The sequence below is a fragment of the Meleagris gallopavo genome, chromosome 26, assembly GCF_905368555.1.
Source record: "Meleagris gallopavo chromosome 26, MGAL_WU_HG_1.1, whole genome shotgun sequence".
NCBI lineage: Eukaryota > Metazoa > Chordata > Aves > Galliformes > Phasianidae > Meleagris > Meleagris gallopavo.
Window position 1 is genome coordinate 1,833,838 of NC_139429.1, and position 14,689 is coordinate 1,848,526.

A 14,689-nucleotide genomic window follows, 5' to 3' on the forward strand; every position below is an offset into this window, starting at 1 on the left:
GACATACATTCCTTTTGTCCAGCCAGACCAGTCTGCCCTGTCTCAGCCCACAAGCATTTGACATCATTTATGTACAGGTTTCCTCAAGGGTAAAGCTAACTTGGCCAGTCTTTATCTCCTGTCCTCTGTACAGTGCTGACTTCCCATTCCAGTCCTGCTCCACAGCAGCTCCAAAACAACTGCAGGCATGTGTTCAAAGCTTACAGGCAGAGCTGGTAGCACAGGCTGTTTCAGAACCCCAGACCCATCCTGTCACAAGCACGTGCTTCCAGTCAGAGCTTGTCAAACTTTCAAACCATTGGAACAAAATTTCTGGGAAGTTCCAGCTGATAGAGTTTAGCTATTCCACAAAGAAGATTGGAGAACATCTTTGCTCACACTCAGGGTAAGCATGTAGTTGCTCTGAGAGGACAAAGACCTCTGTGATTCAGAGGGGGGATCTATAACCAGAAACTGAACATTGTTCCTTTAACTGAGGTTATGCATTTGCTATTTGCAATGAATTCATCCCAACTTAAGAGACTCTCAAATGTCCTTTTACAGTGTATGGACAAATCAAGGCTAACTTGAGACTATCAAGAAACCATAATCTGACATTTAATCCACACAAAAGAACTAGGTTTTACAACATTAGCAGTTCAGGTAGCACATCCTAAAGAAATGTATTTCAGCAGTAACTGTAGAGACCACACTAACACGAAAACCTACAGCAGCACAAATGAGCCAAGACTCAAGTTGCCTCCAAAAGCAATAAGGATGAGAGCAACTTCCCAAAAGCACCACGAAGGACTCAGCTTGCTGCCTCATCAATCAAGGAGCAACAGGCAGGGGACCAGATGCTCAGCAGGCAGCTGGTGCAGGACCTGGGGAAAAAGGCTGGAGCAATGGGACCAAGCTCACCCGTGTCTGTGTCCAGATGTGCTTCCTGCTCCAACGTGTTCAGCCCATCTGTATCCTCCTGCACAGATTTTTCCTTGGCTTCTTCACTCCCCTCGCCCTCAGGAGCTTTGCTGGGGACTCCTTCCAGCAGCTTCTCCTGTTTCTGGATGAAGGACTCCATAGCAGCCAGTGACAGGGTGCCAGAGACCTACAAAAGCACCGGTGTATTAGTACCAGTTTATACTGCCCAGACAGCCCCCACCATCCAATAAAGCACCTAGGGGTGCTCAGCATCTTTCTGCAAAGGCCTGGCATGCAGGTACAAGGCTGCAGCAGCCACAGCCTTTGTGCACATGGATAACTGCACCCCAACAGGGCAGTGATCAGGATCATGAAAGCATCATAAGAGGGATCTGAACTTACAGCGCTGCCCTCCCTCACAGAGTACACAATCCTGTCATGTGCTTCACTCACACTCAGCACTGGAGTGATTTTGCTGGATGGAAACCTAAGCCTGGACCTGGAGAATGACACAGGACACAGTCAGGATTTTCCCCACAAACTGCAAGCAATGTTTCCCAGTTTCAGCCAAGAGCTCGTACCAGCAAACGAAGTCTGATTAGAGCTAAAGTGGTTCCAAACAGCATCTGCCCCACCAAGGATAACAAAAGCTAGCTGCAGAACCATGCAATGAAAGCTTTAGGATTACCTGTCTTCAACAACATTCTTAAATATTGGCATAGCCACAGCTTCCCAATATCCACCACAACACCTTCCTTGACAGGTGTTTTAGATAAGAGCCCGCATGCAGATGTACACAATGCTGTTCAGCAAGGTATGAGCACATCAGCACATCCAGGAAAGTGTTCAGACAAGATCTGAGTTGAGACATACCCAGCAGGATTGTGAAATTTAATTATAAACACATATACATAAAGGAGGATATGAAAGGGCATTTCAGACTTGGGACACATTGTAAAATAGTCTGTTTATCATGAAGGAATGCTCTTTCCAGCCAAGATACTTTAGAAGTTGAACTTTTTTCCTTCTTTTTGTTCTCACACAATTTTTGTTAAAAAAAAAAATGTAATCCAATGCTTTTCCTAGCAAAACATTTTTTTTCCTGGAACAACAACAACAAGAGCTATATTCATGCTGTGGAAGTCTGATCATTCCTGGAAAAATCTTTAATCCAAACAAGGGCTCGACTGCCCTTCTCAGCATGCAAGAGAGAAAGAAACTCAACTGCAATTGGACAGCTGAAGGAGCCCTTACTTGTTTGCCTTCTTCCCATCTGGCTGATATTTCCCATCCACTTCAGACTCACTCAGATCCTCTGTGGGGCTCTGTGGCTCTGACCTGGGGAATGCTGTCTTCAGGGTGTCCACAATGGCATTGACAACAATCTGCAGCAAGAGCCAGGAATACCATCAACCACTGACAGTTTTCGTGAATAAGAATCAAAGAGTTTTAAGACTTGCAGTGTCCCTGTTTTCCATGTGAAAAAAAAGAAGTGACAAAACAGGCTCTCAGAGGGGCTCTGACCCTTCCTTTTCACCCTTTGTGGCTTCCTGGGCAAGCTCAATGCATCTACACAGAGTTTGACTTTTCTAGCTGCTATTGCAGCAGCAATGCAGACACGTGCAAAGGGAATTTGGTGCACTCAAAAGAGGTTCACACTGCCCATTTCCCACCCACCTACCTTGTCTATCCTGGAGACAACAAAGGGCTTCTTGACAAACGCAATCCTGGCATCAGTGTTCAGAGCAAGGAACTCCTGCACTTCCTCACTGTTTGCAATCTCAGGTACTGCACACAATTGCTGTAAGAGGAGAGGGTTTTAGCTCTTCTCTGAGCGAGCATCCCAGCTTTCTCATGTGAAATGCAAGCAGAAAACACCTGAGGTGCTCCACTGTGTCAACAGACAACTATCCTGAGCCACTGCTTTATGCCAGTAAAATAAAATATTTAAGAGCCAGCACAAGAGCCCAGCTCCCAGGTATCACATCAGCAGTGATCTGACTGCTGCACCAAAGGAAGGGGAATAGTGAAAACCATCTCAGCAGCCACAGGAAGCAGTGGATACAAGCACCAAATACCTCACCTTCAAGAAAGATTCCAGCAGACTTTTTCTGGCTTCCACTTTATCGCTGTCCATATTTCCAAATGGGAGATCAGGGAACAGTTTCTTTGGTCCTTTGATATCTGGAAATAAAATGCACATTTGTAAGCTCGAGAGAGCTGTAAGAGCTGTATTAAAATCTTAATGCTCTTTCACTTAAAATGATCACTACTGCTCAGCCCAATACACCCCCCAGATCAGGCTGAGTCAGACCTTAAATCCATCTGTGTAGAAATGAGATAAATTCAATTTTTTATTTATAGTATAGCTTACATACAGCACTTGCTCACACAAGCAAGATGCTCACAGATTGCTAACATTTTGGTGTTGCTGTTCATTGCCAAGGTGCAGAACTGCAAAAAAGCTGTTTAGGAATATAATGCTATAATGGGATGGAAAGTACAGTGATAATAGCAGGGTGAGTCTTTGGCTGCAGCAAATGAGAATGAACCCAAGTGCAGCAGAAATGAAGGAAAAGAGCTGCTTACCTTTGGAAAGCCTCAGGTAGGCAGGGATCTCCCTCACTTCCACTGCCAAGCCTTAAATGAGGGCTGGGAAAGGGTGGAACCTGACTCCACCCCTTCTAATCACTCAGGTACATTGCATGCACCTGAGCTCCCCTGTGTTGCCTCTGCCTTCCCACCAGGTGCCCCATCACTGTTTTAGGCCATGACTTAGTATTTCCACTGCAGGGAACAAGGATGATTTCTGCAACACCATGATTTGCATGCTGAAGAAATTCCACATCCCATCAGCTCTGCATAGAGCACACAGGCACCTCGAACAGCCCAGCACCCAGACTGGCTCAGACAGGGCTCCATATGCTCAGAGCAGGGAGGGGCACGCTGTGATCACAGAGGGGTGTTCACAGGAAGCTGAGGCAGCACTGACTTTTCAGGAATTTGCGGAGCTCCGGTTTCTCCTCCAGCCTGGTCTGCAGGTTGAGGAACTCCCGGTAGCGGCGGTTCACAGTGTGGTAGGCCATCTGCTGAAGGTTGCCTGCAACCTCACCTTCCAGGGCTGTCTCATACTGAGGAGGAAAGCAACGCTCGTTAACCCTTACAGACCCCCAAACAATACCACGTTGCCAACACATCCCACCTAACAACTCCCCAGCTCTCTCCCCACACAGCATGCACATTCGTCACGATGAAGGGATGGGTGACACTGGGCTACAACTCACCTTGATGGTGTACAAGGTGTAGGGGTGGAAGCCAGTCCCACTGTGCTCACGGGCAGTGATGGTGCCAGTTATGCGCAGGTTCTGGATGACCACTGGTCCGTCAGGGCTGCTGAGAGGCTCAAAGCTGAAGGTGCTGATGGGAGCAGTCGGGGAGGATGAGAGCAGGGGAAGGGGCTGAACAGGGTCTGACGGGCTTTGTGGTAGGGCCTCCGGTGTTCCCAGTTCTTTCCCCAAGGTGCAGGGCCGTTGCACAGAGCACTTCTTGGGACTGTCCTCCTCCGTCTCCATCACTGGATCAATCTGGATGTCAGGGCAGGAGCCCAGAACATAAGCAGAGGGGAGTAGCAGTCCAGCATCACTGCTGGTGGAATGGCCATCCTCCAGATCCCCCATCCCATCCTCTGAAGTGTCTGCTCCCTCCAGCGGAGTGGGAACATCAGGGAGAGGCTCATCAAGAAGCTCTCCAGCAGGCGATGGTGCCAGCAGCTCCACATCCTGGCTCGGAGAATCCAGCTCCAAACCCTCATAAGGGAACAGCAAGCCCAGGCCTCGTGGCCTCAGGACAACCCCCTCACTGCGGGGTGGCTCACTTGGCACATCCACACCATCCTCACCACCAGCCCCTGCTTCTCGCCCAGGTGACGGGGATAGAAGTGGTACTGCTGGGGCAGCATCCAGCTGAACTGTGAGAGGCAGAGAGTCTGGCACTGGAACTGCAGGGCAGGGCTCCTCGCCCTGTGTCTTCCTGGGGAAGGCCCCGACCAGCAGCAGGTTGATCCAATCAGGGTCAGCCATCTTCCTGATGGCGGGCAGCAGCACGTTGCAGGCCACCAGCTCCACCACCACGAAGCGACCCGTCCGCGTCTCCAGGTGGGGCCGAGGCACCAAAGCCCGCAGCAGCAGCTCCACAGAGGCACGGGCATAGCTCACCTCAGCCGCCGGGCTGCAGAGGGCCGGGTGCAGGCCTGCGACCCGACGGTACTCCTGCCACAGCAGCCCGTGGCCCCGCAGGGCCCGCAGGTAGCTGTGCAGGTGATGGCCGCACAGCAGGAGCAGCCGGCAGGCCAGGGCCTGGCGGTCAACCCGCGCCATCCGCCGCCTCAGCTCAGCCGCCAGCCCCAGCATGGCCTTCTCCACCTCAGCCTCAAAGGCGCGCTCACTGCTGACGGTGCGGTACCAGGAGGAGACGAAGTCCCTCACCACTTTCCTGACGGTGCTGCTGATCTCCTGCTCCAGCTGCTCCTCCGCCTCGGGGCTGGGTGCCGCCGGCCGCAGGGATCCAGCAAAGCGCTCTAAGCGCAGCCGCCAGCCTGGCCTGCTCAGTGCTCGGGGTCCCAGCCACCCACCCAGCGCCGCCGCGGTCCCACACAGCAGCGCCAGCACCTGCAGGTCCAGCAGCAGCACCAGCAGCCAACCCAGCACGGCCAGCAGTGCCAGCAGCTCTCGGCGGCACGGCATGGCGCAGCAGCGGTGGGGTTTGGCGGTCAGGCTCTGCAATGGGATCTGGATTTGGTATCGGGGCTGCAAACACCGGGCCTCAGCCGAACTGCTGCTGAGCCGGCAGGCTGCAAGGACAGGGCAGCGCGGGCTGCAGCCAGCAGGCTGCTCAGAACTAAGAGCCGCTGGGGCTCCGGGCTCCTAAGCAGGCACTCGGGCTAGGAGCAGCACGCACCCAGCTGGGCATTAGGGCTGGCCGAGGGCTCAGTTAATAGAGCTGCTATCTACTGGGCTCCCAACCGAACATTACGGCCGCAGTTCCCTCGCACAGCGCTGCTCAATGACCCCACGCGGCCCCAAGCACCGGGGCTGCACGCAGCACGGCTTTACCGACCGCGCCTCCTCCTCCTCCGGGTCCCTCCCTGCCCCCTCACCGAGCAACAGAACCGCAACCGGCAAACACCAGAGCACCGACACAGCAACCTCCCTGCCGCGGTTCCAATCTCAGCCACCCGACATCGCTCCAGGCCCCGGGCTCCGCACTACCGGCTGCACCCCGTAACGGAACCACCGCACCGGGATCCGGGAGGCGCGGGATCCGCCTCTTTTCCCTCCTTTTCCGGCCCCGCCCCCCTGCAGCTCCGCGCGCGCTGCATCGCCCTCTCGCGGCGGGCGCGCGGCACTGCGGCCGTTGGGCGCGCGCTGGAGGTTCCCGCGCGAGCGCTGGGCTCTTTTGCACGCGCTGCGAAAATAGCAGCGTTCGCCTTCGCGATTCTCGTCGTGCATTAAGAACAACAACAACAAAATAGTTTGTGCTCTCACATTGGCGTTCCCGCATGCGCTTTGTTGTGATGGGGACGCGTGTAAATGATGCAGCTTTGCATTTGGGCCGGAGAAATCCCGGGCATCCGTACAGACTGGAAGGAGCGGTCCTTGAGAGCAGCCCTGCAGAGAAAGACCTGGGGGTCTTGATGGATGAAAAGCTGAACGTGAGCCAACAGTGTGCTCCTGCAGCTTGGAAAGCAAATGGGATCCTGTGCTCCATCAGCAGAGGGGCGGCCAGCAGGGAGGTAATTGTCCCCCTCTACTCTGCTCTTGTGAGGCCACATCTCCAGAACTGTGTCCAGGTCTGGAGCCCCCAGTACAAGAACCACAGGGAGGTGTTGGAGAGGGTCCAGAGCAGAGCCACAAAGATGATCAAAGGGCTGCAGCACCTCTCCTACAAAGACAGGCTGAGGGAGCTGGGCTTGTTCAGCCTGGAGAAGAGAAGCTGCGGGGTGACCTCAGTGCAGCCTTTCAGTACCTAAAGGGAGCCTACAGACAGGAGGGGAATCAACTCTTTGGTAGGGTAGATAACTGCAGGACAAGGGGAAATGGTTTGAAGTTGAGGGAGGGAAGATTTAGGTTGGATGTCAGGGGGAAGTTCTTTACCGTGAGAGTGGTGAGGTGCTGCAACAGCTGCCCAGAGAGGCTGTGGATGCCCCCTCCATCCCTAGAGCTGTTCAAGGCCAGGTTGGATGGGGCCCTGGGCAGCCTGGTCTACTGTTAAATGTGGAGGTTGGTGGTCCTACATATAGCAGGGGGGTTGGAGATCCGTGATCCTTGAGGTCCCTTCCAACCCTGGCCATTCTGTGATTGTGTGAAAATGCAGTGGCTCAGAGCTGCGGGCTCCTGGAGGCTGTAAAGCCGCGGCGCTGCTGCGGGGAGGTGGCTGCACAGCTCTGCTGCTGCTGGGTGAGCACAGATGAGAGCCCTGTGTGGGACATCAATCACCGTGTGGCTCTTTGTGCGAGTCTGGCACGGAGAAGCGCGGTGTGGTGCCTTCGCCTCGGGGCTCGTTTCCTTCTCCCCTCCCCAAGTAGTGGCAGGAGCTGCTTGGATGGATGGAGAAGGCAGCTCCCGTCAATCCTATCCTCAGTCATTCCCTATGGTGAAACTGTGGCTTTTGTTGCAGTGCTTTTTTGGAGGATGAGCACATTTAGAGTGCAGTGTAAGATGTGGCACAACAGTGTGCTGAGGTGTGGGGGTGTGAGGTGCTGAGCCCTTGGCTGGGGTGGGCAGAAGGCAGCGTGAGGCTGCTGCAGTGATTTGGGTCTGACTTTGTGTTGGAGCACTGAGGCTGTGGATGAGCACTATTGCTATAGGATGGTGAGATTTGGATGCCCTGCTCAAATATGGGTGATGCAGGCACTCCTGGCACATCACTCAGCAGGCGCTGGTAGGACTCTCCCTCCCCCCCCCCATGCTTGGCTTTTAAATTATTTAATGAGCTCCTTAAGCGCCTTGGCTGTTTAGCATGGAATTTGTCAAGGCTCCATCAGCCATATACAGCACAATGTGACAGCCATACTTCTATTACAAACAGGGTATTAATCTTGGAATAGCGCTATTTGTTTTCCTCCTTTGCTTTTATGGTGCTTAAAAGCATGTATCTTCTCCCGAAAATCAATAACTAAAGCTATGAATAATAAAAAAACACTGCGGCGAATGGCTCGTGGAGATCCTATGGCTGCAAGTTGCAGCAGTAATGACTCTGTTTGCTATCCGTTAAGTATGTGAACTCAGAAGAATTATGCAGATTATAATAGCTGTATCAACATAAGTATGTTTTGCTGATAGACTTTCCTGATTGGATCCGCAGGACGTAAGCCTGCTAATCCCCTGCGTAGAGGACCTGATTATATGAGAGCGCTCTGCGGATCTGCAGATAGAAAGTTAAGAAACAATTAAAAGAAATGCTGGCCCATGTGCGGCATTTCTCCAAAGCTCTCCTGTTGTTGCTGTTTTCGTGTTTCTCTTTAAGATTTTTCTCTTTCCCTGTGGCTTGGCTGGAGGCCAACGGACCCAGCTCTGAGCCCTGCTGGAAACACACGCTTTGTGCTTTGCTCATTGATGTGCAAGCGGTGTGATGTGGCCCGTTGGACCTGGGTGTCTGCATGCCGTGGATCTTCCCATCTCCACTCCTCAGCCTCCCAGAGATCTGCTGGCTGGAGCTAATAGTGGTGCTGCAATGAAAAGACCCCCTGTAATTAAAAAATCTGCTCGCTGTGCACTTGACAGTCTTCAAAGTTGTACAGTTTTGCATGTAGGAATTTGCATGTAAGATCTGCTTATTAACATCACCTTGCTAATATCAGCTGTCACTGCAAGAGGTTACAGTCAGCTCTACAAACTCTGCTCTTGCTTAACGATGCTTCACATGTCTTGTAGTCAGTTCTGCTGTTGCTCTGAGCCTCAGTTTCCCCTTCTTGTTCATCCTCCAAAGCTGTGCCACTCCCCTGATGCTGTGTGATTGCCTGGGAAACATCTGTGGGATGCACAGGAAGGTTGGTGCGTTGGAATTCCCCATCCTCCCTGGTTGTGCCTTTCCCTGTGCTGCTGTGGGCTCTGGCTGTGAGTCTGTGCTGCCTGACGGACACCTTGGCTCCCCTCTGCCTCTTGCATTGATGCTTGGAGAGGTTCTGGCAGCTCCTGAAAGGAATAGAAAGGAGGTCGTTGTGCATCAGGGCCTGTCAGAAAAAGATTCCCCCAGTCAGCAGAGATGCATGCAGAATTCTGAAGTGTGCTATTTATTTTTAGTTTAATTTTTGAGCAAAAAATAAAAGCTCCTTTCCACCAGGATATCTTCCAGCAGTTCTGCTCTATGCTGAGTGGGGCAGCAGGGAGGAGCTGGTGTCTCCATGCCCATCTCAGATCTTTTTGCAATAGATTTGCAGCCGGGTTCCTCTGACTGGTGGTGAAGGTGGGACTGGGAGCTGTGGAGAGGCTGGGCTCTGCGTTTTGTCCTGTGCTCCCAGTCAGCACCCAGCTCCAAAAAAAGCAACCCAAGAGATAAATCAGGCTGCTACAGGAAACAAAGGGTGAACAGGTCTTAATTATGGCTTAAATCCCAATTGGGGATGTGTGTATATTCTCAGTGATGGTTTCCAGGCTGCTGGGGGTGGGAATAGCAGTGCTGTACTCACTGCACAGGGACTGGGGGGTCACCATCCGTGGGGGTGTTCCATTACTGGGGATGTGGGCAGCGGGCATGGTGGGATGAGTTGGGTTGGGGATCTGAGAGGTCTTTTCCAACCGGAATGATTCTATTCTGTGAAGGTTGCTGCATCTGACTCGATGATAGCATCAGCTCTAGGGTTGGCTTCCACTTTCCCATACAGGGTAAGGGAAGGATATGGGTTGGGTTGGCAGGAGGGATTTATCTGGGAGGGGAGGAGGTGGAGGCAGGATGCCATCTCCCACCCTCTGCTGTCCAACCTAGGAAGCCATTGCTGCTGCAGCTCACCCTACGCTGTCTGGCATCCCATTAGCAAATAAATTTGTTATTTTCAGGACAACGCAGTCAGTTAATGTGATGTGCACATCACCAAACCCCAAACGTGCTGCATGCGGAATCGGGCGAGTTGCGGTGATGAATGTCATGCAAAACTCCAAGGCACTAATTGAAGGTGGTTTCAACAGAATATTCAATTAATGCTCTCTGCGTCGCAGACAGTCTGGAAAAGGCGCTGTTTTCTCCCGAGGATCTGTGTTACTGTGCAACAAACAGATGAAAATGAACCGTTTTACGGCCTTCTAATTGAAAGTCGATGCACCAGTTTTATTAAAATTTTCATGGTGGGGGGAACTGGATGCCTCGGGGGTTTGGTAATGGGATGAGCGAGCTGCCTCGCATCCAGCCGCAGGCGGGAGCAGCTGGGAGCAAAGGGCTGAGCCGTCCCTGGCGGCACGGTGCGGTGGTAGCAGGTGGCCCTGCAGTGCTGGGAAGTCTGCATGGAGCAAAGTGAGGGACTGCGGTGTTTGTCAATGAACCTCTCCTCCCTGCCTGCCCGCCCCCTCTTGGGATGTGCTGTCCTTTCAGATGGGAGCCAAAAAAATGAACTGCGACTTCACAAAAATCAGTGTGTTTGCTGCCTGATGTCTTGAAGCTGTTGGCTGGGGCCTTCCCTTGCATTGGTGTATGAGTACTAATTTATACTCTTGCATCTGATGATGATTTAGCTGTTTTAAAGTGTTATTTACGATGTGTTCCTGTGCCCATTTTGCCACGATGATAGTGTTTTGATAGTGGGAATTTACAGTCCTCTCTGACAAGAGGCTGTAAACCAACCGGCTGGATATGTTTTTGTATTCCTACAGGCCTAATTTGTAACATAAAGCACTTAATAATTGTTATTAATGAACCTGCTGTGGTCAGTCTATGGACCCAGCTGGAAATCACATCTGCTGTTGGATTTGCAGTGAATTCCTGCAGGAAGGAGCACTGCTGGAGCAGGACGGGTTTGGGGAGCGTATGGGAACTGCTGAATCACAGCCCGAACCTCTGATTGATCACCTGAGGCCAGCAATGAGTCAGCCCTGGGAGCACAGGTGAAGGCAATTCACCTGTGCTGCTGGAAGAGGTGGAGCCTGGCTGCAGCTCTCTTAGAGCCATTTAAGAGCTGACCACCAGTGGGGAAGGGTTTGCTTCTGGAGATCCCTCCTCTGGAGTTTTGCAGTGAGCCCAGGACAAGGTAAGCGCTCCATCTATTCTCTTTTTGGTGTAATAACTTGCTTAGCCAAACTTTCTTGTTTATTTCATAATTATAGCATCTGTGTGTTCATTGATTATACAGGGAGGTTTGTGGCCAATGTAGGGTTCTGCCACGCCATGCTGTTATGGGTGAATTGGTGTGGAGTGGTTGAATTTGTATGGCTATATGATAAAATGTGCAGTTTGTCCCTCTGAGTGCCTTTAATTTTTGTCAATCTCAGCGTGGTTGAAAGGAGATCACCCTTTATTACAATGTAGGAAAGAGACACGTGGTTTTATAGGGGCAGCAGGGTTTGGGGACCATGAAAATGCATGGTGCTGAGCAGCTGTCAGAAAAACATCTCTGGGGATATCTGTGCCCATGCCTTACTGGAATGGGGGCAGTTGAGGCTTTCACAGCCTTCTGGAGATTTCTGATTGGCTCTAGTTTAGAGAGCCAGCCTGGAATGGAGGGATAAAGGATGCTTCTGATTGCCTCCAGTGGGCTGTGTGGCCTTGAGGAAGACATGTAATCCCTTTCTGGTTGAAACAGGGCAGTGCTGGCATCCTCTGGGTCACAGCTGATACGGTGCTGAGATGGCAATGTCTTTTATCCAATCTCGCTGACCTCCCAATAGACCCCTATTTGTTTTATCTTTGGTGCTCTCACCAGCTTGGGATAATGCAGCCTGATGTGAGTGGGAGCCTCTTCAGATGCAGCAATGACAAATTAGAATACCTTTTTTGGAAGGCATAGCCATGCTTTCAAGTGCTGATGTCAGTAATTGAATGGATTTGGAGGGGTTCAGTCGATGGTTTGAGCATCCCTTGGCAAAGCCCTCACCCCCTGTTCACAGCCCAACATGCTGTCTGCTGTTGTTGAAATGAGGTAATGCTTTGAAGTATCACCAGATCTCTGCAAGAGGAATATTTTGCATAATTGGTTTCTGACAAGGCCTAAAATACTATTTAGAGTCGCATGGCTGAGTGCTAATTTATGCCTGTACTCCTAAGCGTAACTTTGTTATACGGCAGCGTTATTTATGGTGCAAGCTCGGCTCTATTGTGTGTTGGTGATAATGGAGATATATAGCTGGCTGTGGCAAGAAGCTATAAAAGAAATGGGGAGATGTTTCTCTGCAGTTATGGACTTAATTTTTTAATGTGAGATATGGTAGCGATTGCGAGTGATGTGATCTGCTAGTCAATAGGATGGCGCAGGGCTGGGATGGCTTGGGGGAACGGGTTCCTTTTGGAGGATGCTTTTCAGGTGCTGCTGAGTCTGATGGCTTCTTGCAGTTTTTAGTGACTTGAAATCAAAATAGTGGGAGTTGACTTGCTGCTCTTTGTTTCTATTAAATAAAATTATCACATTTAATTAAAACTTAAATTATAAAAGTATATTTAAGATGACAAAATCTTAGACTAGTGGGGGTGAAAAAAGTGGCATTTTGCTGTAACATTTTCGAGACCCTCCACTGTTTTGAGTGATTTGCCTTTGTGTGAAGGCTGATCTGCTGTCTTCACCCATTGCACCACTGGGTTCTGAAGTGTTGGGCAGTTCGTTGCCCACCAGAGATCTGCCTTCAACCACAAGTTCTGGGCATCGTGGCTTTGTTTTGAATGGGGTTGAAACACTGTTTTGCAACTGCATCAGACATCACAGGCAGGAACATGTCTTGCTTTTGCATTAGCTTGTTTATGTTGTACTTGACAAAGCACAACAGGAAATAATTGGGGAAAGCAAGTCTGAGGTTCAAGTTGTTTCAGAACAAGGAATGCAAATGTGAGATTTCGAGAAGTATCAAAGCAGGATGATTCAAAGTTGTTGGATGTTATATTTTCCCTCTTCCATGAATTGAAATTTCTGCAGGGAAAAGACCTGACTCTGCAGAGTGCTTCACTTCCAACAAATCTCATTTTGTTCTGATGGAAAACCATTCCACCCGAGCTCTTTCCAGCCAGGTCTGCTGCTTACCCTTTCTGGGCCAGATTTATTCCTTTCCTCTGTGTGTTTCCCTGTCATCGAGACCGCCCCAAAGCTCTGGGAAAGGCATCAAAACAGCTGTGGGTACTTCAAAGTGTGGCAGTCCTGTTAGATGTCCTGTAGCCACTGAGCCAGCGTGGGACGTGACCCCTTCCAGGTGTCCCCATCTTCCAAAGACCTTGAAAGGAGCCCTGATAGACTGAACTCCACTTCTGCAGCAATCGCCTGCCTGCGAGACTTTCCCTGTGAAAATGCAGGGGATTGGGGAATGTGAAAGGAGTACGAGTGAGATGAAATGAGAAACGAGGGGGAAGCTGATGAACGGGCAAGGTGTTAGCGAGATGGAAAGAGGAAAGGCTTTCCCAAAGCAAGCTGTAAAAGCCAAGACGGTGCTGTCACATTGAGCATAAAGCTGATGATTTGCAGTGGCTCAGCTGCTGCAAATCCCTGCTGAGTGAGGAGGAAGGGTTTGCCAGAGCAAAAGGGAACCAAAGCGGTGGTCCTCCCTGTGTGTAGGGGTCTGTGGGCACTTAGCAGAGGGCATTAGCATGAGTGTGAGCATACATGAGGCTGGTCCCTGGGGGTTCTGCAGGAGGCAGAGCTGCATTCCATAGTGAACTGTATGGGAACTGCTGAATCACAGCCTGAACCTCTGATTGATCACCTGAGGCCAGCAGTGAGTCAGCCCTGGGAGAGCACAGGTGAAGGCAATTCACCTGTGCTGCTGGAGGAGGTGGAGCCTGGCTGCAGCTCTCCTAGAGCCATTGAAGAGCTGACTGCCAGTGGGGAAGGGTCTCTTCTGGAGATCCCTCCTCTGGAGTTTTGCAGCGAGCCCAGGATACGAGTAAGCATTCTATCTATTCTCTTGTATAATAACCTGCTTAGCCAAACTTTCTGGTATGTTCCATAATTATAGCATCTGTACATTCATTATTATACAGGAACACGAGGAAACGGTCCTTCTTGGCTTTCCTGTGGGCTTTCCTGCATATTTGTTGTTTTTTGGGAATAAAGCACCCTCTGTTAATATTATTTCAGAGTACTGAGGGTTAAGGCGATGCCAATAAGAAATGGAAGAATCCATTGTTTAGTCTCGAAAGCTCATTCCTAAGTGATGCAGAGGATGCTTGTTTGTGTTCTGTCTGAAGGCTGCTCAGGCTGATTCTTCACTTCCTACATCACACTTAAGTTTTCTTTAAACTGTTATCACTTAAAAAAAAAATCTCCTTAGCAATTATGGTTGTTTAAGAAAAAAACTTGAAGAAAATCCCCAAGGTCAAAGCAGCCTCATCTTTATATGGATTGCAATAAATTACTTCCTGCCTATTCATAGGATAGGGAAGACCTTTTTATGTAGAAAGGATCGTTATAGAGTTGCCAGGTCGTTAATTACATTGGGTTCTTCTCGCTGTGCGACTCATCTCCATGAAGCAGCAAAGATCGTGGTGAGAGATAATGCAGTAAAAAGTGCATTAAAATGCTTCAAATGTCCTTTGCTCCTATCTGTACATCAGTCAGAACTACAACTGATTCCAAAAGGGCACTGCCAATTGGAATCAATAAATTTTT

At 50.5% G+C, this 14,689-nt stretch overlaps 1 protein-coding gene across 7 annotated transcripts in view; it reads right to left on the bottom strand.

Annotated features, from left to right (window-relative positions):
• Nucleotides 1–6,253, bottom strand: part of SNX19 (sorting nexin 19) — a 103,385-nt gene extending 97,132 nt beyond the window's left edge. For 5 of the 7 annotated variants that reach the window (XR_002121622.3, XR_014879675.1, XR_002121621.3 and 2 more), the window contains exons 1-7: nt 4,185–6,253; nt 3,893–4,031; nt 2,984–3,084; nt 2,582–2,701; nt 2,155–2,285; nt 1,303–1,399; nt 901–1,087 (exon numbers count right to left, since the gene is read on the bottom strand). Coding sequence is in view for 3 of the 7 variants with exons in the window: in XM_085209161.1 (XP_085065287.1) it covers nt 901–1,087; nt 1,303–1,399; nt 2,155–2,285; nt 2,582–2,701; nt 2,984–3,084; nt 3,893–4,031; nt 4,185–5,642 (2,233 nt within the window). In the remaining 4 variants the exon portion in view is untranslated. The remainder of the gene's footprint in view (nt 1–900; nt 1,088–1,302; nt 1,400–2,154; nt 2,286–2,581; nt 2,702–2,983; nt 3,085–3,892; nt 4,032–4,184) is intronic. The other 2 variants (XM_010723614.4, XM_085209160.1) reach the window with 1 other exon arrangement.
• Nucleotides 6,254–14,689: the final 8,436 nt, after the last annotated feature.